Source organism: Vulpes vulpes, chromosome 1 (assembly GCF_048418805.1).
Source record: "Vulpes vulpes isolate BD-2025 chromosome 1, VulVul3, whole genome shotgun sequence".
Lineage (NCBI taxonomy): Eukaryota > Metazoa > Chordata > Mammalia > Carnivora > Canidae > Vulpes > Vulpes vulpes.
Window position 1 is genome coordinate 95,748,902 of NC_132780.1, and position 26,284 is coordinate 95,775,185.

At 41.4% G+C, this 26,284-nt stretch overlaps 1 protein-coding gene, 1 long non-coding RNA gene and 4 other non-coding genes across 6 annotated transcripts; all 6 read right to left on the bottom strand.

Annotated features, from left to right (window-relative positions):
* Positions 1–13,880: 13,880 nt before the first annotated feature.
* Positions 13,881–13,983, bottom strand: LOC112919544 (U6 spliceosomal RNA). The gene has a single exon (XR_003234924.1). It is a non-coding gene; the product is annotated as a U6 spliceosomal RNA (small nuclear RNA).
* A 2,392-nt stretch (positions 13,984–16,375) lies between these two features.
* On the bottom strand, positions 16,376–17,481 carry LOC140593932 (uncharacterized). Its single transcript, XR_011994385.1, has 3 exons — positions 17,357–17,481; positions 16,818–16,927; positions 16,376–16,685 (listed from the first exon to the last, which is right to left on the bottom strand). It is a non-coding gene; the product is annotated as an uncharacterized lncRNA (long non-coding RNA).
* A 1,439-nt stretch (positions 17,482–18,920) lies between these two features.
* On the bottom strand, positions 18,921–21,995 carry LOC112919449 (small ribosomal subunit protein eS12). Its single transcript, XM_025997850.2, has 6 exons — positions 21,515–21,995; positions 21,354–21,404; positions 21,102–21,218; positions 19,961–20,063; positions 19,431–19,532; positions 18,921–19,013 (listed from the first exon to the last, which is right to left on the bottom strand). Exons 2-6 carry the CDS (start codon positions 21,365–21,367, stop codon positions 18,951–18,953), a joined length of 399 nt encoding a protein of 132 aa, XP_025853635.1. The 5' UTR covers positions 21,368–21,404; positions 21,515–21,995; the 3' UTR covers positions 18,921–18,950.
* LOC112919546 (small nucleolar RNA SNORA33) lies at positions 19,146–19,275 on the bottom strand. The gene has a single exon (XR_003234926.1). It is a non-coding gene; the product is annotated as a small nucleolar RNA SNORA33 (small nucleolar RNA).
* Positions 19,615–19,691, bottom strand: LOC112919547 (small nucleolar RNA SNORD100). The gene has a single exon (XR_003234927.1). It is a non-coding gene; the product is annotated as a small nucleolar RNA SNORD100 (small nucleolar RNA).
* Positions 20,807–20,878, bottom strand: LOC112919545 (small nucleolar RNA SNORD101). The gene has a single exon (XR_003234925.1). It is a non-coding gene; the product is annotated as a small nucleolar RNA SNORD101 (small nucleolar RNA).
* Positions 21,996–26,284: the final 4,289 nt, after the last annotated feature.

Below are 26,284 nucleotides of genomic sequence, written 5' to 3' on the forward strand. Positions count from 1 at the left end.
TTAAGTCCAAAAATAGAATTCCTACAGAGTCCATGTTCACATTTCAGAAACCTGTGGGACAGTAGAGTATGGAATAGAAATGCCTTTATAGAAAAAGTAAACTGCCCAGCATAAAGCAACTTGTAGAAGCCTTCCCAAATGTTTAAGCTGTACATATACTTTTTGTATTTACAGCACAATTATGTTAGTGAAAACACATTTTGGAGACTGAAATAATAAGTCCGAACAAAGAGCTTAACATAGAACTGATGCACATTACCCTTTGGGAATTCAACTAATTTTTTTTTTAAGGATTTCAACAGTAAAATATTCTAACCAGGAATATCACAGCCCCACATGTTGTAAATCAAACAAAACATTTGTGAAGGAAAGCTCCTTAATTCCTCACCAAACACTTGTATCAATGAAAAAACAATCAGGATAGAACAAATTCAATGTTAGAGGTTAATGGAGATGTGCGAGGTATCAGATTACAGACTTTTATTATACAGTATGTAAAAAAAATTCTACAGGAGTCCAGAGTTTCATCTCAAGCCTAAAGCTGCACCAAAATTTAAATGTATTTAAATCTAACATATGAAATACATTTCCTCATTTTCCTCTTATCTAATGACTCAGATGGCACAAAATTAGCTTTTAAGGCAAATATAGAGCATTGGTAAAATTATAATAACTTCATTTAAAACTTGAATTATTTAATATGCATTCACAAATGCATAAAGATGATGGTAGTGATGCTCCACTTGGGGACACATCTTTTACTCATTCATCCAGGAGGCACTTTGGGTTTTTGCTGCTCTGTCAGATTAATTATACTTTTGCTCAGGTTAAAAGTGGTCAAGGAAACTCAGGTTCTAATTAGAAATGAATGAGCAGGGGATTCCCCGGGTGGCTCAGCGGTTTGGCGCCTGCCTTCAGCCCAGGGCAAGATCCTGGAATCCCAGGATCAAGTCCCACGTCAGGCTCCTGGCATGGAGCCTGCTTCTCCCTCTGCCTATGTCTCTGCCCCTCTCTCTCTGTGTGTGTCTATCATAAATAAATCTTTAAAAAAAAAAAAAGAATGAGCAGTAACTTGACAATATTAACATTTAGTTTTCATATTCACACACACAAGTCACAATGGCTGTATGTTAATGATTTAAAAATTAATAGATTTTTCTGTAACTCCTTTAGGGAGAGAGATCCAAAAGGTGTTTGAAATCACAGCAATTAGAGACACCTGGGTAGCTCAGTGGTTGAGTGTCTGCTTTCAGCTCAGGTCATGATCCCAGGGTCCTGAGATCGAGTCCCGCGTCAGGCTCCCTGCATGGAGCCTGCTTCTCCCTCTGCCTCTCTCTCTGTTTCTCATGAATAAATAAAATCTTAAAAAAAAAAAAAAAAAGAAAGAAAGAAATCACAGCAATTAGCTTTTAGCCAAGTAAACAGATATTCAGTGTATTTATTTCTTTGATAGGTTTAATAGCTGGCTATTAATTGACAAGAGCCAATTAACATAATCAAATCCAACCAAAACAATAAACAGTTATGGGGGATCCCTGGGTGGCTCAGTGGTTTGGTGCCTGCCTTTGGCCCAGGGCGTGATACTGTAGTCCCGGGATGGAGTCCCGCATCGGGCTCCCTATGTGGAGCCTGCTTCTCCTTCTGCCTGTGTCTCTGCCTCTCTCTCTCTCTCTGTGTCTCTCATGAATAAATAAATAAAATCTTTTCAAAAACAACAATAATCAGTTAAATAAGAAGAAAAGTATTAATGTATTAATATTCTGGTGTTTTGGGCTCTCACTTTTCAGTAGATTAACATTTACTTAGTCATTTAATTAATGATTGCATGTTCAAAATACAAAGCTCTCTGTTGGGTGCTGCACTGAGTTACATAATAGAAAAAATAATAATCTGTTCTTTATGTTCAATTTATGAGCACTGTGCATACGCACAAATACTACTGCAGATCAGTCCACACACATAGGAAAAATTATGCTTATTGATCCCCTGAGAGACCAGCCACCACTATCTCTGAGACAGATGAACGTCAGATTTTCTCCCAGAAGTCCCTCTACCACTGCAGCATTGGTATATAAATTGTTTCCAAAATTCTGCATCATCTCAGGTTTATTTTATTTTTTTCCTTCTGTTTATTTTGGGTCCCTCTGTCCACCTAAGTGCCCTCTCACTTATCCTCCACAGATGTCTTTCCCTTCAGAGCTATTTTGACACTGGTGAACTGGTGATGGCCTGTTTGTTCATCTTATTTGGCAAATCAATATCACACAAGAATGACAGGACATGCTAAATAAATGTAACAATGAAGGAGACACTAAGGCTATAGGGTATAGATGTCAAGGAAATAGAAAAGGTAAACTATTATCATCACCTTTCTCTGAACCTTTGGCTGGTGGGAGCTTAATATTGAGGAAAGAACATGTATCCAAATTCATTTCCCTGCCTTTGTGGGATTGGCAGGGACTTGGACCACTTGACATCAGGCTACTTGAGCCTCTATTTGCAAATGTAACTCAGTATTCTCTGCTGGGTGTTTTACATTGAACCTCAGTCTCCTCAGATGTTTTACATCTATGTACAAATTCCACACGACACTTGGTAATCTCCTCAGTCCTCTTTAGTTCCCTAAAATTATTGCTAGAATATCTTGTGTCCCTATATCAGTCCAAGTCTCAGTGGGAAGTAAGTGGCATACTCAGATTATTTGAGCCGAGTTTAATAAAGAGATTATTTATTTAAAAGGTGAGCTCATTTGGAGGAACAGCAAGGAATGATATAGGATCCCAGGACTAGCAAGAGCAGAAAGCTGTCACTACCCCTAGAGAGAGTAGGGACAACCCTGATTGTCTTGAAGGATGGGGGTGAACCAACATGGAGCCCCAGTCTGAGCACCTGAACCTCACCTGCTTCCCACCCTGCTGGCGCCTCTCCTTGGTGTGGCTAAAGTGAAGTAAATGAGAGAAAAAAAAAAAAAAAAGGAGAAAGATCATAGAGATAGCTATGTCAGACAGTGTAAAGCCTTGTATGCATTTTAAGGACTTTTACTCTGAATGAGATGAAAATCCGTGAAGGAATTCAAGCAGAGAAGAAATTATATAACTTAAGTTGTCAAAGGCTCCCTTGGGTGCTGTTGGGGAGAATAGATTGTTGGGGTCAAGGGTAAAAACAGGAACCCTGGTGAGAAGGCCACTGCAGCTGTCCAGGTGGGACATAATACTGACACGGATCAGAACGAAACAATGAAGGTGGAAAGAGATCACCTCTTATTGACTATATCTTGAAGGTAAAAACATCAGGATTGGCTGACAGAAGTGAACCAGAAAGAGAGAAAAAGAGAAAGAGAGAAGGCAAGGATGACTCCCAAGTTTTTGGCCTGAACAATTAAGAGGGTAGAGTTGTGATTTACTACAGTGGGGAGGAATCAGGAGTGGAATGAGTTTTTGAGGAAAGATGAGAAGCTTGTTAGAGGAGCCTGTCAGACATCCAAGCAGAGATATCAGGTGAGCAGTCGGGTGTAGGCTATTTGGAGTTCAGGGGAAAGTTCTGTTAAAAAGGTAGAAATTTGAAGCCCTCCACAAAAGTATGGATGAGACCACCAAAATAGTAAGTGTGGATAGAGAAGAGACCCAGGGAATGAAACCTCTGTTCTCCAACATTTTGGTCAGAGACAGAATGAAGAATTGTAATGTAGACCAAGGAGTCAAGGAAGCAACCAAAACCTGAAGACAAGTAAAGGAAGTGTTTCACAGGAGAGGGAGTGATCAACTCAAATGCTACCAAGAAGTCAAGAAAAGGACTGAGAAGTGAACATTAAATTTAACAAGTGATTCACTGCTGATCCTGAGGAGAGAAGTTTCAGGGAAATTTTGAGTGGATACTGATTGGAGTGGTTTCAAAATGGACTGCAAGGAGAACTGAAAACAGGGAGGTTAGATACTCCTTTGGGGAGTTTTGCTCTACGTGAGAATTAAGAAAGGGTGACAGTAGCTAAAGTATGTGGGATCATATACTTTGCCTATTCACTCTGTCTCTCTCCTGAATGTCTCCTCTACCTCAAATTTTCATCACCTCCTCCCTCATCTTGATTCTTCTGGTTGGTGACCTTGCTTTTTTATTTCATTGAAAGAAAACAGAAATAATCAGAGAGGAATGTCAACTTGCCACCACAATTTCTAACCTCCAGCCTGCAACATGAACCCAGTTGGTTTGGTTGCATGCTTTTCTGCAATGGTGTTCAGTTGTATGAGTGTAGGAATGGACCAGGTTCACTTGTATTAACCTGTATTCAATTAACAGTACTGTAATAAGCAGGGGTGGGGTTTTGCTATGTGAGCATGATGAAGGATATGAGGACAAAGATGAAAGAATTATAAAATTATAGCTGTGATACATTCCATTCTTTATGGCCCCTCCGAGCATAAGAACTGCCTTACTCTCTGAATCTCTCATGAATAAATAAATGAAATCTGGGCAGCCCAGGCGGCTCAGCAGTTTAGCACCACCTTCAGCCCAGGGCGTGATCCTGGAGACCTGGGATCGAGTCCCACGTTGGGCTCCCTGCGTGGAGCCTGCTTCTGTCTCTGCCTGTGTCTCTGCCTCTCTCTCTCTCTCTCTCTCTCTGTGTGTCTCTCATGAATAAATAAAATCTTTTTAAATAAATAAATAAATAAATAAATAAATAAATAAATAAATAAATAAAATCTTAAAAAAAAAAGTAACACATTGTATTGAACATGCAGACATTAAGTAGTATGCAGAAATGGATGTCCTCCTTGACAAATGCTGTTCAGAGGAATGGCTCCACATAGCTACAACCAATGCTCTTAACATGCATGGTATCTATGGAAGCACAAACCCAGAGTTGAGAGCTGAATTCAAGAGCAGGAATCTGAAAGACATAAACTCCCATTAGGCAGAACAGTTTTCTATAATCTTACTTACTAAATAATCTTTAGACCAGCTTCTATGAACCCCTTAGGACTGGGACCCTAATAAAGTCCATGGCCTTCGAAACTATTTATAAAACTTTTCTGAGAAGGTTACACAAATAAATTGTCTCAAGCACTGTGTAACTAAAAGTTATAAACCTATTCCTTAAGGGATATCCAAGTTTTTAACAGATTTTAAAACTATCTTTATATAGCCAAGGGCTTTGCAAAGAAAAAAGTAATCTAATTGTATTGTATATATGCATATAATTTTCTGTGATAATTCTGTATCATCATCATACTAACCCACCACCATTTATGTTCTGAACACGGCTAAGCACTTTACACATATTATCTCATCTGATCTTAATTTTAAAAATCTATAAGACAGGGGATCCCTGGGTGGCTCAGCGGTTTAGTGCCTGCCTTTGGCCCAGGGCGCGATTCTGGAGTCCCGGGATCGAGTCCCGCGTCGGGCTCCCTGCATGAAGCCTGCTTCTCCCTCTGCCTGTATCTCTGCCTCTCTCTCTATCATGAATAAATAAATAAAATCTTTAAAAAAAATTAAAAAAAATAAAAACCTCTAAGACATTATTAGTATTCCTATTTTAGAGAAAAAGAATTGGGGTTTATATAAGCTAAATGATTTCTCTAGGGTCTCACAATGACTCACTGGCAAAGCTAGGATTCACATGCAGGCCAATATGGGCTGAAACAACTAGTATGCGTGTACACGCACACACACACACACACACACACACACACACTTTAAGTGATTGTGTTCCCCTGAGTTCTCATTTTCAAATGAATTGATGATGAACACCATGTCAACTTCTACTATCCAATCTGATGCCCAGTGGTTGGTCCTACAAACACACCAAAAACCTCTGTCAAATCTCATCCTAAAGTTCTTAAGAACTAAATTCTTAGTACATCAAAAGGGATGAAAACTAGCAGTATTTTTGTTCACAATTATTTAATGAGGAGGCTCAACATATTGAAAAAGGTGGCCTGGGTTTTAAGGTTAGATATTCCTTCCTACTACATAATTGAGGCTAGGATAAACCTCTTCCTGAGCTATGATTAAACATCTATGGTTTTCATTTATTCAAATTCACACTCAAGCCATTATTTCTGATATAGTAACCCTGTCAGTGACATAAGCTGCCAAGTGGTAGACTAAATTTCAAGTTCACCTTTGAGTCTCTGGTCAGCCCATAAAAGCTATATATATGTACTTGTTAACCTTGGATTTTAATGGAAAGAGAGTTAACGTATTAATAAAATGTTCTGCTTAGTACACACAGATCAAAATTTGCCATTGTGGAAGGGTTGCTTTCTAAAAACAAAACACAAAACAAACAAAACTAAATAACCACACCAACAAAAACCAAGCATTGCCTAAAGCAGACCCTATGGAGACATGAGGAGATTAAAGCTCACAGGTTAATGAAAATGAGCAATAGAAATCCATATTTAAAAGGTAGCATTTTTGAAAATATCTCCTAAATAAGACTCTTAAGTAAACAAAATTTTATGTATGTATGTATGTATTTATGGAGAGGGAGCCAGAGAGAGCATGAGCAGGGGGAGGGGCAGAAGGAGAGGGAGAAAGAGAATCCCAGGCAGGCTCTCTGCTCAGCATGGACCTGGCACAGGCTTGATCTCATGACCCTGAGATGATGACCAGAGCCAAAATCAAAAGTCAGGTGGTCAACCAAGTGAGCCACCCAGGCACCCCTAAGTATAGAATTTTAAAATGAAGGTTAAAGCTGGAATTCAACTCTCCAATTTCCAATGATCCTTTGAATCTTTTCTTTCCTAACCAGAGTAAAAAGACCTACCCATAGGTAGCACAAAACCTTTTCTAGAGGCCTTTGTTTTTTCTTCTTTGTTCATAAAGCCAATAAATTTTGATTCTCCAGGTACTCTTCCAGTAGCTGGTTAAAAGAAATTCCTGAAGAGAGAAATTCCAAGTTCAATTATATATAGAATGTATGTAAATATATTTACAAATATGTATCATTTTAAGTATGTCAGTAAGATATATCCAGGTTGCACATTACATTACATGTTTGTATTCCTTGAAGTTGCCTCCTCCAAGAAAGGTACCAAACTGAATACTGAAAAGAAGCTGAGGTCTTGAGACCTGGAGACACATGGGTTTACCAATCTAATGGCTTTTCTCCTGCATTAACCTTGTAGCAAAACAGAGTAACAGTTCCAGTTCTGCGCATTTATGTCTTTTTATGGACCTGAGATCCAGGTTCCTTGTCCATCATTATTAAAGTCTTTTTAGAAACTTGAGAAGAAATAAGGAAGATACATGTTTAGTGTTCTTAGAAAATTACTTCTCCATAAAAAAAAAAAAAAACCCAGAAATTAGAAATCTCACAGCTGTAGAGCCAAGTTCTTCGCTAGGCTTGTACAGCTTTCTAAATCCCATAAAAAGCTCAACATCTGACCCATTTCATTTTTACAAAGGAAGGGACTATTACACTGGAAAATATGCGTAAAAATCTGCAGCATTCAGGGGCATTAAACAGTTTTATTTCACATTTGTTTCCTATGTATCTTGCTTGATAGACACACTGTAGCACCTGCTGCTAGAACTCTGCTCTCCATCTTCCAACCTCCTCTTTTCAGAAGGGATTAGCCGCCTCTTCTCGAACGTCTGAAGTCATGCTGCCATCTCCTGTTCACTGCGTAGAATGTAATGAAATCACCCTCCAAAGGAACGCAAAGGCCTGCAAAGGACAAACCCAACCAACTAGAGAATGCTGGCTCTTTCATACATTTCTTCAGCCAGTAGATTAAGACCACTCTCATTCAAAGTGGCAATGCTATAGTAATCTTGTTTTAAATTTGGTATGTTTTACATATAAGTTACTATAGAGAAGTTTGGGAGTTTTTATCTACACATTAAATCAGTAGTTCTGAGTTTTCTAAATATTGCTTCCATATGACCTAAATTTTGATGTGCTTTTTTTTAAATAGTAATTCCTGTTACTATTTTTTTAAGAGTTTATTTATTTATTCATGAGAGACACACACACAGAGAGAGAGAGAGAGGCAGAGACACAGGCAGAGGGAAAAGTAGGCTCCATGCAGGGAGCCTGATGCGGGACTCGATCCCAGGACTCCAGGATCACATACTTGGCCAAAGGCAGGCGCTAAACTGCTGAGCCACCCAGGGATCCCTTGATCTGTTTTTTCAATGCAAACACGAATAAAGCATTTTAAAACATTAAAAATAACAATCACGTATGTTGAATTTTAATATTAACTAACGTGTTCTCAGGAAATTGATTTCTCTTCAATGATTCCAAATTCAGAAACCCTCATAGAGATGAGAGTAGGTAGAAGACAAGTCAACATTGACAAAAATTAGTTTTATTTTGGAGTTTTACCAAACTACAGAAACAAGTAGGTACATAAACTTTGCAGATTTTCTTTTCATCGCTAACCTTTAGAATCTGAAAACATACCTGGAGGGTTCCATATCTTCAAAAATTAGTTTTTCTTTCCCTCTTGTTATTGCCATGTAAACCATTAACACCTGATGTATTAGTGTACTTGTCTCCCCAGATTTGTGTGGGTGGGAACTGCATTCTGGTCTAGGATAAGAATCTAAGTCTCTGGACCATAACTTAAAGAGATCATTAAGAGGTAGGCTCTTCTCTACAAATATTAGCAACATTCTGCCAACAGTATATTAGAAGAATGGACACCTAATCCAGGACCATTTTTAAAAAGAAAAGTCCAGTTCTCCTTACCAATTATAGATGGCAATCCTCCTCCTTTAAAGTTATTTATAACTGCTTCTGAAAATTAAAGCTTATTTCTTTATTTAATGACAAGGCAAAGACACTAGCTGTAACCTTTTGTAAAAATACATTCTCATTATTCACATTGAGATGGGTTTTATTCAAATCACTTTTTTCTGAACCAATAGCTCCCCTTCCCTTCTATCTTTTTTTAAAAGACACATCATTGAACTTATTGGTTCACCTATGTTCTGAGGGCCCCACAAAAGTCTCTGTTGTAGATCTCTGGTTCCAGAGACATTGCTCCTCTATATCATGTTGTTGGCCTGGATAATATGGAACAAGTGCAGATCAGGAAAACAGTGCATGGACAAACTCAACGTGCTGAGCATTGCAAAAGGATGACTTGTGAAAGATTATGCACGTACATTTCAGTTTTGTATAAACACTCTTCCACATCTATACATTCCTCTTGTAGGAGCCGACTAAATTGCCATCATTAACTGTTTTTTCAGGCTCTAAGAAGTGTTTATGGATTTATAGGATGTTTGTGGTTCTCATAACTGATAGTTTTCACTTACACATTAATTGACAAACAATCCTATGTATATTAAATACAGAATATTTTAATCTTCAACAAACTGACAAATCTGATAATCTCTCAGTTTATACACATATCCAAAGGCTTCTTGGGGCATGTCCGAGGATTTGCGACTCTATCTTTTCCGTTGGAAAATGAGGGAATCAAACAAGACCATTTCTCAGGTCCTTCTATCTTAAAAGTTCAGATTCTAACTGCAAGTAGAGTCTGCAGTGGGAAAACATCTCGTCACTTCAGGCCTGAACTCCAGACCCAATTCTTTCCGGGCAAGAGAACATCTTCTCCAGAAATATAAGGAGAAAGTAGCAAGGTCACATTTTGTTCAGCACACAGTCACTTCAAAAAAGTAACACAACCAGTAAATGGTAACAGAGGCAAGGTAGCTATTGATAGTCAGAAAATAATGTACCACAATTGCCATTATGATTACTTTAGATGATAGTATTAAAAAGATCACTTGTGTCATTGTGTAGACTACTAAACTTCCCTAAATTTTATATCATTTAGCAATAAGCTAACTCTAGGAAGTGATCGTGATAGGTATAATAGAAATATACTCTTTTTTGCACTAAATTAGTCTTTTTTTTTTAAATTAGTCTTAAATAGAGCCCAGAATGATGTTAGAGTCCCTTGCTGGTAGACTCCCTTCAAAGGACTCATATCAGACACGAAGCAATTTGGGAATTGCCTACAATGACAAAATGATAGAATAAAAGGTCTGTTAACTCCTTGCACAGTTGTTTAACTCATATTATCAAGGTAACAGGCAATAATCAAAGAATCAAAATTACAGGGCTAAAAGGAACAGTTTATATATTCACACACTCAACCCTACACAGATGTTTTGCTTCTGTTCCATGTTTGTTTTTTTTTAATTTGAGAGAGAGAGAGAGAGAAAGAGAGCCCAAGGGAGGGGGGGTTGGGGCAGAGAGAGAGGGAGAAACAGGTTCCCCACTGAGCATGGAGCCTGGGTGTAGAGCTCAATCCCAGGACCCTGAGATCATGACCTGAGTCAAAGGCAGATGCTTAATGGCCTGAGCCACCCAGGTGCTCCCGTTTTTGTTACATGTTATTTGTATGTTGGGAGGATTTTGCTTGGTTATTTATGTTTCAATTTAGATAAAGCAATATAAATGTTATTAAATGTACTTTTTCCTTAAATAAGAAGAGTTGGCATCTTTCATCCAAACTGACTGTCAACCTCCAAATTTCAATGCATTGCAAGGAAGATACAATTAACCTATATAGGTAGGATATATTTTTTTTATTTTGCTGCTCAGAGAAAACATTTTTAGCACACAAGCACAAGTCTGAGGACTGGCAATGATTATGAGCACTTTCATTTCAATAAAACATAATTACAGTTGAGACTGTGAACACCAGGGAAAACAACTACTGGAGTTCAAGCCAATGCAATAAAAGTGGAAGTGGTCAGCTGATATTCTACTCCCTTATATGTATTTTTAACTCATGATTTATAACGTTATTACTGACCTTCCAAAAATCAAAGGCAAATGTTGATATTCTCTTTTTTTTAACTGAAGAAAATAATTTGTGGAGTAAATTAATAAATGCTTTCTACTAATTTATAATAACATAAACATACTCTTCTCTCCCTCTCCAGCCCTCCTTCTTTGTCTTCTTCTCTCCCCAACCCATGCCCACCTCCTCCTTCTCTTTCTTTCCACCTACCTCCTCATTCACACTGTCTGGGAGGAACAGTTTCCTCTGCCTTTCAAGATCCTTTCAGTTGGACTAGTAATCAAATTGACCAAAGACAGATTAACAAGAGAAAATAAAATTTCATTTCATATGTACAGGGAATCCACACAGACATAGAAATTCCAAAGACCAGCAAAATTGGGTCTATATGTCATTCTGAATTAAGGAGAAGGGGGTAGCGGTCTGGGACTTCAAAGGGAAGGAATGCAATTCACAGAAAGATGGAAAAGAGTAAATGTTTGGTAAACGAATGTTTGCGGGGCCACTGGGGAAGGGAAGACACTGGGGAGGAGCTTGATCAGACAGGCCTTGCTGAACTCCTCCCTGTCTGCCATAGCCAGTTCACATTATAGTGTAGTTATTTGTGGTGATGGCTCCCTCTCTGGAGCAGGTCCTCCATCTCAATCCTTCATGGGGGCATCTGGCTGGCTCAGTGGGTTGCCGGTTGCCCACTAGACCCTTGGTTTTGGCTCAGGTCACGATCTCAGGATCATGATGGGCTCCCTATAGGGCTCACGCTCAGTGCGGAGTCTGCTTCAGATTCTGTCTCCTTCTTCATCCTGCTCTGCCCCTCCCTGCTCATGCTCTTTCTCCCTCTCTCTAAAATGAATAAAATCTTTTTTAAAAAATAATTTTTTTCAGATGGCTGTGGGGGAAGTAAAGAGCTTCTCCTGAATCTACTAAGGTTTGGTGGTCTTTAACTCAAGTAATCTTCATGCTGAAATCTCCCATCTTGGGGCAGTCTGCCCTTGGCCCCCTACACCTCCCTCTTTCATTTCCTATCTCTATTTTTTTCCCCATTCCGCCCCCTCCTTCCTCTTCTTCTCTATCCCCCAAACCCCAGAAATACAGCTTGCTTTCAAAATGTCACCTTCATTTGCCACAAATGAACAGAACACTTATTTCAAATTGTCATGATGCTAGAAAGTCCTGAGACGCATTTTTCAGGCAGATTTCTGTTTCATTAAAGGAACTGTTACCCATTGTTCTCAAGCTTTGAGAAAAGCACTAAGTGGTTTTACTAAAACAGAGAAGCCTCTTTGAAGACCAATTCATTTCTTACCTGTTTGATTTTTACTGCTGCCCAAATATCACGTTGCCACTGAATGTCAGCCACACCTACCTCGGTCCTGCATTCTATTACCCAGCACTGCAGATGGCAGCCAGGCTCCCTGCAGTGCTTTGAATGAGCCCGCCTCTTATGACAACAGTAGGCCACAGTCAAGGTCATAACAAGGATGATCTTTATGCCTTGACCACAGTAACTTAAAATCTGAAAGATTTAATATACATTGATTCCTCTCTGTATAGGGCTCTGAATTCTGCTTCTGCACTTCAGCATGGCTCATGTTATACATATCATCATTTTCATGTTTTAAAGTTTCTAGATTCTTCATATGTCAGAAATTTAGAATATAAAATTGTGAACTGGTATCACAATGCAGTTGGTGGTGTAGTGTTGGCGGTATAGTGATCATAGCTGCCTTCCAAAATGCAACTTGTGGGCAGGGTTAGAAAAGATTCTAATTTCTTCTTAAAAATTATACATGTAATCCCTCCTGAAATAATGGCATAACTGCATCACTTTATAATCCATGTGTGGGCAAGGACCTCCCAGCAATGCACAACATGCACCCACTTAGCAAAACACCTGCTGATCTCTGGAACTCACCAAGCATATCTGAACATCAAATCCAAAAGTGAAAACAGTGCTTTTAATTTGTAGCCTTTTGTATGTTAATATTTTATTTTTGTTATGAATCTCATATTTATTTATGTGCATTTTGTTACTTTTAATCTGGTAGCAGCACTGAAATATCACAGGCCTTTCACTCAGTATTTCTCTAATAAGCCAACCAGGTACAAACAGGATTTTTATATCCATTTGTAAATTTTAGTTGGGGGCAGTTGCGTTGAGAGAAGGAAAAATAAAAAGGCAAATACTACATTTGTGTAAGGTTTAATTCACATCACTTGTACAATACTGTGCTGTTGGCATGTGTCTTAATAAACAGGCTTCAAAAAGAAATTATTGCAATGTAAAAATAGTTTCACTGAATTCAAGTACTTTTTACTGTTCCCAGGTCTCAAAGTGGCTTTTTAAATGATTTTTTCAGACTCTTAGAGCTCTGTACCCCATATTGTGATAGAATACACTTCTCTGCCCTGCTCCCAAGAGTGGAGCTGGAGTGAAGGGAGGCTGAGACAGCTTGTCACCGTTCTAGTCTAAAAGAGGCCCACCCTGAGAGATTCACTGTTGTTGCCAGAATAAAAGGAACATGAGAAATTGAAGTAGCAAAAGAGGCTATGGAGTTTAAGCCCGAAAAGAAAACCCACAAATTAACTAACCTACTATACAGATAGGCAGGTCAAATCTGTTTATCCAAGAGAAAATATCCAAGTGCCTACCACATCAGTACTGTTCAAGGCCAGAGCACAGTACAGAACAAAGTCAATGCTTCCATGGAGCTACCATGTGAACTGTAATCTCCAAAATACATCTATTGCCGTGATACTCTCCAAATTCTGCCCATATTCCACAATCAGCCTACTCTGCAACCTTCTGGCCTTCAGGTGGCTCTAGACAAATCTCAGTGTAGTGGAAGAGGAGTTTAACAGAAGCATACAACTATGGACTCAAAACTTTCCTCCAGGAATGTGTTGCAGAGTTTCAATTTCTTAGTTGCATATAAAAATAACCGCAGTCACCTCTACTGACAGCTTCCGGGGACATAAGGAAAACAACCTCCCTGGCCAGGGATCGCAGATTCTGCAATAGCAAGGCAAAAAGTGAATGCAGCCTAACTAGTAAACTAAAGCCCAACAATATTAGAGCGGGAGCAGCTTTCCCTACGGGGAGCCTGCTATAGTTACTGCTGCTTCACGAATTTGCGTGTCATCCTTGTGCAGGGGCCACGCTAGTTTTGTCTCTGTTCGATGTTAGGGTAAGTGCTGTGGAAAGGAACACTGTCCTTAGTGCTTGTCTGACTGGTTTGCAGACAGGTCCCTCACCAGGCACCAGCTTCTTACTGCCCTCTGCTGGCTAAGTCTAAGTTCAGCCTTTTTAAGCTTGTGTTTTACCCAATTTTACTGGACAAGTAAATAAATGCACTTGTTCACAAAGCATTATTCTTTTTAACTTGTATATTAGTGGTACTTAATACTAACCCCAAGAGAGCCCTATACCATTATCTCATTTCCTTAAATAGGTTTTATTACAAAAGCAATACATGTTGAAGGAAAAAAAGCAAAAGGTAAACCAAAATATCCACCTTTTCAGAAACCACTAAAACCTTGTTGTATATCCTTATATTTGTTATTGTTTTTACAAAATGTGGTCCTATTGTACATTTTGAATATTCTTTTAAAATACATTAACAAATGTCCTTCATATTGTCTATGTTTTAAGTACCATGATATCCCATTAATTATACATTTTACTTAATCATTATTATTATTAGACAATAAATGAGTGCTCTTACCTACGGGCATTCTGAACTGATGCTGTACAATTTTTTTCCTTTATCATCAAAAATTGAGAAGTTGGGGCACCTGGGTGGCTCAGTCAGTTGAGCTCTGCCTTCGGCTCAGGTCCTGAGATCCTGGGATAGAGCCCCGCATCAAGGTCCCTGCTCAGCAAGGGGTCTGCTGCTCCCTCCCCACCTACTCATGCTGCCCAATAAATAAAATCTTAATAAAAAAAAAAACTGAGAAATTAACATACAACCTCTTGGGTTGTCAGGACTACAGGATGATCACTAGTGTCTCTACCTCTACATATTTCACATCCAGTTTAGTTCATAAAGAGACTTGAAAGAGATCGGTTTCCTACCTGTAATAGTACTTCTCTCTCCCCTCTTTGGCACTTTCTCTTTCCAAAGCCTATTTGCTGTGGAAATCAGCAAATTCGGAACGCAGTGATGATGGTCAAAGACCAAAAGCAAAGGCATACTGAAGGGATGCTTCATGCAAACCAGGAGAAAGCTGAGAAAATTGTCCCTTTTTTTTTTTTTTTTTTTATTTTATTTATTTATGATAGGCACACAGTGAGAGAGAAGCAGAGACACAGGCAGAGGGAGAAGCAGGCTCCATGCACCGGGAGCCCGACGCGGGACTCGATCCCGGGTCTCCAGGATCGCGCCCCGGGCCAAAGGCAGGCGCTAAACCGCTGCGCCACCCAGGGATCCCGAAAATTGTCCCTTTTGTATAGATAAGGAATCCTCAAGATCACCTTCCTCATTTCTATGTCTTTCCAAGCAAAAGCCAAATTGTAATGCAACTTCCATCAGCAGACTGTGGTTAGGTAATACAGGTTTCAGATAAAAAGCTAGCTGAGGGGCACCTGGGTGGCTCAGTGGTCGAGCATCTTGCCTTCAGCTCAGGGCATGGTCCCAGGGTTCTGGGATGGAGTCCTGCACCGGGCTCCCCATGGGAAGCCTGCTTCTCCTCTAAGACTCTGCCTCTCTGTGTCTCTCATAAGTAAATAAAATCTTAAAAAAAAAAAAAAAAAAAAAAAAGCTGGCTGAAACACCTTTCTTGTGACAAAGCAGTTTGAATTTAGGTGTGCTTGTGCTATTTGAAACATAATCCAGGTTTTAAAAGGACTCACATTTTTTTTTCCCTTCGGGAGCAAGCACCAGCCCAAATCCTTGTGAACATTCTGAGGCAAGACTATGTAACCCAAGTCCCAAATACAACCCTTTGAAAGATTAATCTTCAATTTTGACCTCCATGATCCCTCTGCCCCCCAGCACCTGGCCAGCCACCAGAAATGAGTCATACTTTAACCAATAGATTCTCTACAGGAAGGTGAGCCTAGTGGCTTCTCTCCTTAACCATCAGTGGAGCCATGATGCCTCCACTGCTCTTTCTGGAATTTACTGCCTACAAGTTCTGTTCTGGCTTGTAGAGTGAGCTGAGGACCCTGACTGGGAAGACAATGCCTCACCCCTCTAGGCCTGCCCCATCACCAACCTGGAGTCATGAAAGCTGTCCCCTTATTTCCTCTCCTTAGCTAAATATCCTTATCTTCCTCCTCTAGGTCTCAAGAGTACAGCAAAAAGTATTAAATGCTTGAACATATCCCTTGAACAGAACCTAATTCTATACGTATACTCACCTAAAAAGAAAAATTCAAGCTCCATCTTAAGGACTAGATTAGTCTTCAAACTGATACTCCCACACTGTTCTAGGACTTGTAACACTTCTGCCTGCATAATGGATTCACTGCTTCCACAATCTAGTTAAATATTACTAACAAATTCCTGTTTTTTAACACACTGACTTAATACAGCCCTGTTAATTCCTTTGCGGATGTCCTGGTTCTTTTTTAAAAGCACTTAAAAGTGGCTTACCAAAAATACATGTAATAGAATTTTTAATAAAACCAAGACCAAGCAAAAATAAAAACAGAGGTAAGGACAAAGAAAATGGGAGGACTTTGATTTGGAGGTTTCTTATTATAGCCAAAGTGAACAGGAATGTCCAGGTCTCACTGACTGACCATAGGAGCCAGTTAACAGTATAAAGTGCTTGGCTTAGGTCCATGAGAGGTCAAGATTCTGAGACCAACTGGTTTCACAGAATTATTTTTCCCAGTAAAAAACGAAGACAGCTGCTTCTGCCTTGGTACTTCAGCATGGAGGAGCTCCGCTGTGAATCCCATGAAAGCTGTAGACAGGTCACAACCATTAGGGATGAAGTTACACTTAAACTGGGTTTTGAAGTAGACTGCCAGGTAGGGAAAACTATACTTCAAGCATAAAGCTCAAACTCCTGCTCTCCGAGCTGTGTGGATGTTACCTGAAGTGAGCAGTGATTCACAGCATCAGTTAGCGGAAAGGCTACTGCAGCAAAGAGCTTGAGGACCATACAAGGTAGAAGCAGGAGCAGAGGACCCCAGATGCCAATACCTTGAAAATTGGAAGAAAATAGAGAACGCTTGGTAGAGAGCCTGATATGCTAGTTAACTTCTCTGACGAAAACATTTTAGGGTGATTACGTTCACTTTAACGTATACAAAACTTGTTCAAGTGGGTGTTCACAAGGCGCTCCCTAGAATGTATCATTTGTCTACCATTGTTCAAAAATAAAAGAACTGATTTAGAAATAAAAGGAAATCAACCTACAGGAATGTCCCAGGAAGGCTGCATAGAAATGGGCCAGAGCCCAACTCTGGTTCTAACACAGTGCAAAGGGAGAAACAAAAGACTGAAGAGGAAGTGTGGATGCACTCATTTATGGATGGCAAAGTTATAGGAGAAAATCCCAGCAAGAGGGAAGAGGAAAACGCTGTGATGCAACTGGATTTGACCATATGAGGTCTTTTTGGTCACACTGACCTTTAGTAGAAGACAGAAGCCAAGAGCAAACGAGAGCATGGATGTATCATCCAGAGTAGCAGGATGTTGAGTAACAGCCACAGTAGGGTAGTACCTGTTTTGAGAAAGCTGTATCAAGGACAAGAGTATTCCTTGAAGAGATTGGGTTTTCTCCCAGAGGACAATGGAGATGCAAAGATCAAAAAACAATGTTGGGATGCCTGGGTGGCTCAGTGGCTGAGGGTCTGCCTTTGGCTCAGGGTGTGTTCCTGGACCCAAGGATCCCACATCAGACTTCCTACATAAAGCCTGCTTCTCCTCTGCCTAGGTCTCATGAATAACTAAAATCTTAAAAGAAAAGAAAAAAAAAAGCTGCACTGCTTATCTTAGCGGGACAACAGAATACTGAGCAGTTTTAGTTTTCTCCATACTACCCTCAAAAGGAGTCTAGTGAAAAAAATGAAGAGCGCTGTACTTGGCCATTCCCCCTAGCATGAACTTCAGAACCCCCCAAACCATTAAGCCTCAAAGTTGGTAAAGGTTCTTGCTATTCCATCAACATCTTCCAACAGTGCCAGATAACAGAATAAAAAATGGTTTGCTTCACAGATGTTGACATAAGCCAGAACTCAGAGCAACAGAAAGCTCTTTGCTTAGAAATTCGATAGCTCAGGTTGACACTTAATGGTAGATGAACCCCTGGGTACATTATTTACGGCTTTAACTCTATACAGCTTTTGAGGCCATTCATTCCACCACAGTAAATCTACCAGGCAGAGAACAGCAGTTTTCAGGGATGGTAGAGGCTGCTATTTCTCCAAAGGCAGGCTTTAGAAAAGGGCTTATTCAACAAGTGAGCATTCAAAACCAGATCTGGCTCCAGTTCACACATGTGCCCCCTTAACTAAACAGCAATACTGGGAAACTAGGGTAGAGATTCAAAGTGCCCCAGGCAGCAATTTGGCAGGGTTTAAGATTACAACACTATTAATCCTACGTGGCTAATTCATGCTCACAGTAACTTGGTCCAGGCCTGAAATACATGGGTAATCACCTTTCCCTGGGATCGAGACTTGAGCGTATCAAAGCACATCCTGCCTCTGTGCTTAATTAGCGTTTATCTAACACCAAGGGTTAACAAACCCCATGGACAGACCTTTTCTAATAGGCATGTCCAGTTATTAATCACTTCTGGCCATCCTCTACTATGTCCCATACCCTGAATCCAATCCTGCCCATAACTGCAGTTTGACTTCAACTTTTTCAACCTGCCGCCAAATTGTAGGACTGCCAAGGTTAACCACACTGACCAGCCTCGGCCCATTTCCTCTAGGTCCTAGGCTGCCTAGCCTTAGTCTTGATCAATGACATCTAGGAAACCTTGGCAGTCACAATCACTGCAAGGCTATCTGTAAGTCATTGTTTTTAGTTACCCACACTTTAGTGGTTGGAGTAGGCTTTCCTTTAGAAATCAGGAGAGGTAGCAGGTTTCTAGTTAGTTACTTTGCTAATTCTACAAGGATTATCTTTTGTTCGTTGCTAACAGAGACCTTATTTTACTGCCCCCAAATAAACAAAAAGCAGGTGAGGAACAAAAACCAAGTTTTTTATTTGTTCATTTCTTGCATTTGAAGTATTCCTCGATAACATCTTTCGCCTGAGATTCTTTGCCATAGTCCTAAAAAAATAAACAAAAACCATTTTTTAAACATTTAGAAACTCTACCAAGTTGTTAGCACTAGTTATGGTGAAGCTTTACAAAGTTAAAGTTAGCTTGTGTCTTAGGAAAATGTTTCCCAACACTAAAATTTCTTATAGCCATTTTCAGGGACCTTAAGGACTTCAGTGTCTTTAAGGCTCGTAACATGGCATTACTATCGCCAGCAATTTTTAAATTTCTGCAGAAACATATTCAGGTAAGCAGATTCATTGGCTGGCTTAATTGCAGCTTATTTTCCTTTTCTGAAAGGTAGAAAAGGGATTTTAAATATTGAAAATCACAAATTTCTTTGACTTTCCTGACTTTTAACAATTAAAACCCTACACACGCAGCTTCCCAGCACAACATTCATCCCAGAGAGAAATACGGACTTACCTTAACCACCACACAACTGCAACCAACCACTTTACGGGGTTTTCCCTCTCTGTCAATTTTACAGAGGCCTACCCATTCCCCTAGTTTCTTATTGTCATCAACCTATTGAGTGGAATTAAAAGAAAAAAATCACTGGATTAGTTACCAGAAATGAATACTGACAATAAATCAGACCCAAAAGGTAGCTGTAATCAGATAGGGTGACATGGCAGTTTCCTCACTGCAGTTCAGTAGAGGGAGCCAGTTGTCATCATGTACAGCACCAATACCACCTAGAATATGCTCTCACTCTGTACCAACACCCAAAATTAGCAATTCCACAGGAATATAACATTTCCGTAACTAGCTTCAGCACAGTCCAACATACCAAGTTTATGTGATGTTCCACACCAGTGAGCAAGGACTCTCTTTACAAAATTTACTGATAGGATAAAGTAGCATTAATCCAGACAACTCTAAGTGGCTCAATTTTCATTACACTAAGGTATCTCTTAACAATTCAGATAAATCAAATTAAATGGGTAACTTACCTTAATTAGGTTGATTTGGTGTTCAGCACAAAGGGCCTCCACCAACTTGACATACATAGGCTCATCACAGTTGGATGCAAGCACACAAAGATGGGCTTGGCGCCTGAAATGCAAAATCCAATAGGAGAAATCTTAATCTCAGGTCTGAATCTACTCTCTTGGCACTTCATAAGGGAGGTATGTATCTTTGCAACGACTACAGTGGCAAAACAAGCAACACCCACTGGAAGATACAACTCCTTCAGTTTGCGGAACCTGTTAAAGAGCACATATCCATCTACAGGATCAAGCTTTCAGTAACTCCCCAATACTAGGTTTATGTACCATAGTTCACAAACTTTTGTCATCCTTTCTTGCGAGCCAATTACACGTTTAAAAGCTGTTGTATGAAACTAACCACGCTTAGGAGCTGTTACCGGTTACTGGCCCAGGAACACAATACTGCGCGGCACCACTGTACAAATACTGCAGGGGAGTCACACCAGGACTTGAAGGGCTTCCAACTGCTCTTTTCAGTGGATTCAAGTGGCCAGTCTACACCAAGTGAGCTGAACAGACTTAAAATTACTTAAGAACTTCTTAAAGTGCGCTAAAATTCAGCTCAGATCGTTAATACACGCAGTTGTTTTGGCCAACGTAACTAGCCCCAAAACTAAGCAGATATATCTACAGCGTCTCTCACGTGTTCACCTCTATAGCTACTACCTTCTGAATTCTCCCAACAATCCAGCTACTTCCACAATAGCTTGAAATTCCCCACTTTAACCTCATACTTCAATTTTTGCAAACTGCCAAATGAGGATTCCTAGCTGTCCTTTAAAGCGAAATTAGTCCCGCAACCTACAGGTTTGTCAGACTGCTCAGGTCTCACTCATCAAGAGTGAAGGGGTATCCGACGATTCAAGTCATCATCCAAACGCTGTAGTCTTTGGCTAAAACGTCAAACGCTTACTCCCACTCAAAACAGGAACCCACCGCTTTGTGGGCTGTACGTATCCGAGTTCTGATACCTTTTCCTAGGTTTCCTGTAGGACGATGTCACTCAGAACTCTTGTGCTAACACCATGAACTTCGCGCTTTCTTCCCTCGGCTGCAGTTTTGCTCCGGTTCCAACCCACAGTATTGAGACTGACACACGTACTTGTCTAAGGCTTTGGCAGCTTCGCGGATTCCACGTGCTAGGCCGTCGTGGATGAGGGCGGTCTTCAGCACCTCTTGCAGAGCGGTATTGACGTCCATTACACCTCCAGCAGCGATGCTGAAACGCACCAAACCAAGTCAAAACCGCCAGCGAATTGTGCTCCGTCCCCCGCGAGGTGGCCTTGGGGGCTGCGGCCCCCCTGAGCCCGCACCACGACCCCGACGCCCCGACCCCCCGACGCCCCGGCCTCACCCTTCCTCGGCCATGGCGGTGGGTTACGAGTGTAGCCGGATCTTGACTGCACTGTAACGGAGACGCACACAAACACCAGGTGACTAAGTAAGTCAGCCGAAACCCGACCCTGGCCAAGAGCAGCAGGAGCAGGGCTCCTACCCCCACCTCGCTCGACTCACCAGCAGCTTCCGCCTCCGCGCGGCTCGGCGGCGGCAGAGAAAGAGGCCGCAGGCGCGCGCAGGCCGGTATTTAAGGGCTGCCCAGGCCCCGAGGCGCATGTGCGCTGCCTTTCCTGCCGGGGCTGGCTCCGGCGGTGCCGGGCCCGAGGATTTCTGCTTCCGGGTGGAGGCGGCTCTGAGGCCGGAGCACTCCGGACAGGCACCGACGCGGGCAGCCTCGCCTCGGCCTCCCGGCCGGGGGCGTGGCCTGCGGAGGCCCCGAGAGGCCCCGAGAGCTCGTCCTACGGCGCGCGAGGAGGCCCAGCGCGCTCCTGCGCCGCCTGCCCGGCCCCGCCGCCGGTGCCTGGGCCGCCGTGCGCCGTGGTTTTCCGTGGACCCTGCGAGCTGGGCCTTCCCGCCCGGCGCGCCCGCCCTTCTCGTCCCCGTCCCTCTAAATGTCGTTCTGCAGGTGACCCTGGTTTGTCGTCCTCTTTCTTTTTTTGACGGTGCATCGTCTCCTAAGTCCGTGATCCCGCACAAATAGGATTCGGCGGGTGCCTCCGACACGCCCGCGGTGCGCCCGCCGCAGGACGGATGCGGTGACGAGGACCGAGCCTCGGGGAAGCGCGGGCGGGCGGGCGGGGGCGGGCGAGGGGCCGGAGCCCGGGACCGCGCTCTGCCGGGGCAGGCCGCATTCTGGATTTCGCGCTTATCAGCCGTTCCCCTGCCTCCATTTCAAAACGCAAACACACGAAATGCGGCTGCGTGTCCTCGGTCTCTTCCTCGCCCGCCGCTCGCGAGCAGCCCCCGCGCCACTCCGCGCGCAGCCGTGTGCTCGGGCCCGGACGGCCACAGGGTACGCGGCGGACGGAGGACGCGGGGACAGCGCAGGGGACTGGGCTTGGACGCGGCTGTGCAGGTCGCTTGTGTCTGATGCTCGCGGACCTCTCATAGGGAAGTGTCGGGCTTCTGGTTCCTGTTCGCAGCTCATCCTCGGAGGCTGCTCGCTGAGCTGCTGATTCAGTCACCTTTCAGACGTTTGCTTTGAAAGCTGCAGGATGTGGCTGTGCAGGATGTGGAGGGCGCCTCGGCGTCCGCGGAAAGATGATGGATAGAGAAGCTGTGGTCTGTGTGCACGGGGGATATTCCTCAGCGTAGAAACGACAGACACTCTGCATGTGCTTCCACGTGGATGGACCTGCAGGGCGTTCTGCTGAGTGAGGGAAGTTAATCGGAGAAGGACAAACATCATATACTTTTATTTATATGGGGAATGTAAGAAATAGTGAAAGGGATTATAAGGGAAAGGAGGGGAAATGAGCGGGAAATATCAGTAAGGGAGAGAGACTCCTGACTCTGGGAAACGAACTAGGGGTGGTGGAGGGTCTTGATATAAGGTGCTAGGGGTTAGGACTTAAACATATGTGTTTCAGGTGAACACAGTTCAGCCTAGAACAGATGTCAGAAGAGATGCAGGACACATTAAATGACAGAAAAGATCTTTGCATTGAATAGCAAGAAGACCAGAGCTGGGAAGAGAAGCTGGGCTAGGCCTCATTAAAGATTTTTTATCTTCCAGTGGTGGGGAGCAGCTGAGCAAAGTTCAAATTTTAGCTCACTTTGTGGCCTTGGGCAAATTACTACTCTGAGCCAGCAAAATCTTGATAATAGTATAATATTTTGTGAGGATTAAATGTGATGGTTGTTTAAAGTGTTTACCACCGTGCCTGTAAATATAGTTATTTATCTTATAGAGAACTTCATATGAAAACATATAGAAAGGTTCTTAAATGTTACTTTCTCTTGCCCTAAACTGCCCAGCACTTTAAAGGAGCAACTGAGTAGATGGCATACCTAAAAGAAAGCCATGTTGAGAACTACAGATAACTACAGAACTAGAGCTAGATAAATAAGCATCTCTTGGGAATTAGTGGCAGGTTTCAGGCATCCCAGAAAACCACATTTAAAAGAAAAACACATTTAATTTGAAAATGTTTAAAATGTCCCTACCTTTTGGGATAGAAGATAGGCCTAATGGATGAAAATGGGAGCTAAGAAATAGGATAAAACTCAGGAAATATTCCTGCTGCAGCTCAGGAACATATAGGTCTAGTCTTGCCTTATGTAGTATGTGGCTTTAAATATACTGTAGAAAATTAGCTGTAGCTGAAGAAAGGTTTGGGCCAGAGAAGATAGAATTCTATTATTTCAAGGGAAGAATCAAAGGAGAAATAAAAGTTGGTAAGAGGGAAGAAAATGGAAAAGAATATAAGAAACTAGATGAATAAGAATGGAATAATTAATAAAGGCAGTGGGTCATAGCTTGTAAAGTTCATATGTAAGGAAGGACTTTAATTGGAAAACCTAGCTTATTAAGGGGGAAATGGTTATAGGAGAGAATGGAGCTAGATGATTGAAAAGCCAAATAAGAAGCCTATGTTGTTAACAGCTTACATATTTTGAGGATTTTGTGCGATGCTCATCTACCTTTTCATAAGTCTTACTAAGAATGTTTTCTAAGTCCTTGTTTTTATTGCTACCAGATGCTGCCCAGAGCCTTTTGGGTGCTGTGGCTGCTTGCTACGGGGCTGATTCAGAATTTGTGGGAACTAAACCATACTGAGGAAGATAATTAGAGATAATACTTAAAATTTATTGATAAACTAATTATAAATCAGCAACATAGCTAATTTATAAATGAAAAAGAGTAGTGGCTAATAGAACAAATCCTAAATTCATGTTAAATGCATTCACTTGGGATATAAGGAGGACCTGAATTCGTAGGACTCCAGACTCCAATGTTACTTTCTCTAGACTAGTTCTGCTGCTGTGTAACATTTCTTTTGAAAAATGGATCCTGATGCTCTAAAATGTGTTTGATAACCGCAGTTTTTATTAGAGAACCACTGGAATAAAGCCAGGACCACTCCCGTCCTTAGAACTAGAACTGCAATAAAGAGAGAAAAAACTCAAAAAAAAAAAAAAAAAAAGAGAGAGAGAGAAAAAACTCCTAGTCACCTAACCAGTTCTAACCCCAGCAATGAAGTTAATGGGCAGACTGTTGATTCAAGAATTCTTTATGCTGATTTTCCTCTATCATTTTTCATTGTGTAGCTTTGGTCAAAACACTTCTAGTCTCTGATCCTCAAGTGCCTCATCTGCAAAATATAGTGGGGAATTGAATGAGATGCTCTTAAAGACTCTTTTTATTTGGACATTCTATGCTATCATTTTGCAACAAAAGTTTTAATAATAGTAAATGCTGAACACTTTGGCAGTCCGCTGTATCCATTTTCTGGTATCATATGACTTTAGCACATGACACTGAGTTATAGCTGATGCCAACTTCCCTCTTGTGTATCCAAGTTATAGATGATCTCCTTATTTGTAAATGACAGTTGTTGCTTTTTGTTGTTGTTGTTGTTGTTGTTAAAGATTATATTTATTCGTGATACACACAGAGAGAGAGAGAGGCAGAGACACAGGCAGAGGGAGAAGCAGGCTCTGTGAGGAGCCAGATGTGGGATTTGATCCAGGCATTCAGGGATCACGCCCTGAGCGGATCAGGCAGATGTGCAACTACTGAGCCACCCAGGCATCCCCAGTAGTTGCTTGCTTATATTATATTAGGACAAGAAAGCATACTCATTGTAGAAAATCTGGGTAATACTGTGTCATTTACAGTTCTTTGCATACAACTGAATGACCAACATTTTAAAAAATGCATCTACTGATAAAGTATTGAACGGCTCAGAGAATTAGAGGGTTTACTGAACAATCAGGTTTGAGGAATGGTAGAAACAGGATAGTTTTAGGGATCTTGGTTATAGCAGCTCGTGAAAAGTTTTATAAGGCAGTGCTTCTCAAACTCACTGACTATCTGGAGATTTCTCACTCAACCCAGCATAGGTTATTAGTTAAATAAAATACAACTACTAGGAACTTCTGTAAGACTAACTACCTTGCAGATAACAAAAGTAAGCCTAAAAAATTTTTTTCAGACAACTACCTAAAGATACTGAACAGTAACCAAAAGTAGACAGAACTTGAGGGGGTGGCAGACAATGAGGATGATGATCAACACTTGAAAAAAAGAATGGCAGTGGCTAACCTCCCATTTTTGTGGCTTCTAGTATAAGGACAGACCGTAGTCAGTGCCACATGGGGTAACTAATTGTCAAAATTTTGTTTTACTTCTTGGAAAACTAGAGGGCAGAGTTTAGAGCAACCACAGCTACTGGAAATGGAGGGGAGGGGAAAAATCCCGGAAAAGAGAGACTCCAAAAAAGAAGACCACCATTCCACATATTAACTCTGCCTAAAATCTCTGGCTGGCTTTTGACCCACACTTTCATGGGGCAGAATCTTAGCAACGTTGCCAAGGCTAAACAAATGCACATAAATTTCAGCTACTTCCTATGGGTGAAACAGATACAAGGTTTAACGCTTGACATTTAAAAAAAAATCAGTGTCGTTTGAAAGAAACCAACAGAATCCAAAGTCCCTGCAATGTATTACTCATGATGCCCTTGATATGATACAAAACTACTACATGTAATAAGAAACAGAAAGGGCAGCCCTGGTGGCCCAGCAGTTTAGCGCGGCCTGCAGCCTGGGATGTGATCCTGGAGACCTGGGATTGAGTCCCACGTCGGGCTCCCTGCATGGAGCCTGCTTCTCCCTCTGCCTGTGTCTCTGCCTCTCTCTCGTTCTCTCTGAATAAATAAATCTTTAAAAAAAAAAAAAAAAAAAAAAAACAGAAAAACATGACTCTTACACAAGAGAAAAGGC

Coding starts and splice junctions, on each gene's coding strand:
- LOC112919449 (XM_025997850.2), bottom strand. Junction 19,533..19,960: donor ACCAAATCAACCTAATTAAG/GTAAGTTACCCA, acceptor TCCACTCAATAG/GTTGATGACAATAAGAAACT. Junction 19,014..19,430: donor GCAGTTGTGTGGTGGTTAAG/GTAAGTCCGTAT, acceptor TTATTTTTTTAG/GACTATGGCAAAGAATCTCA.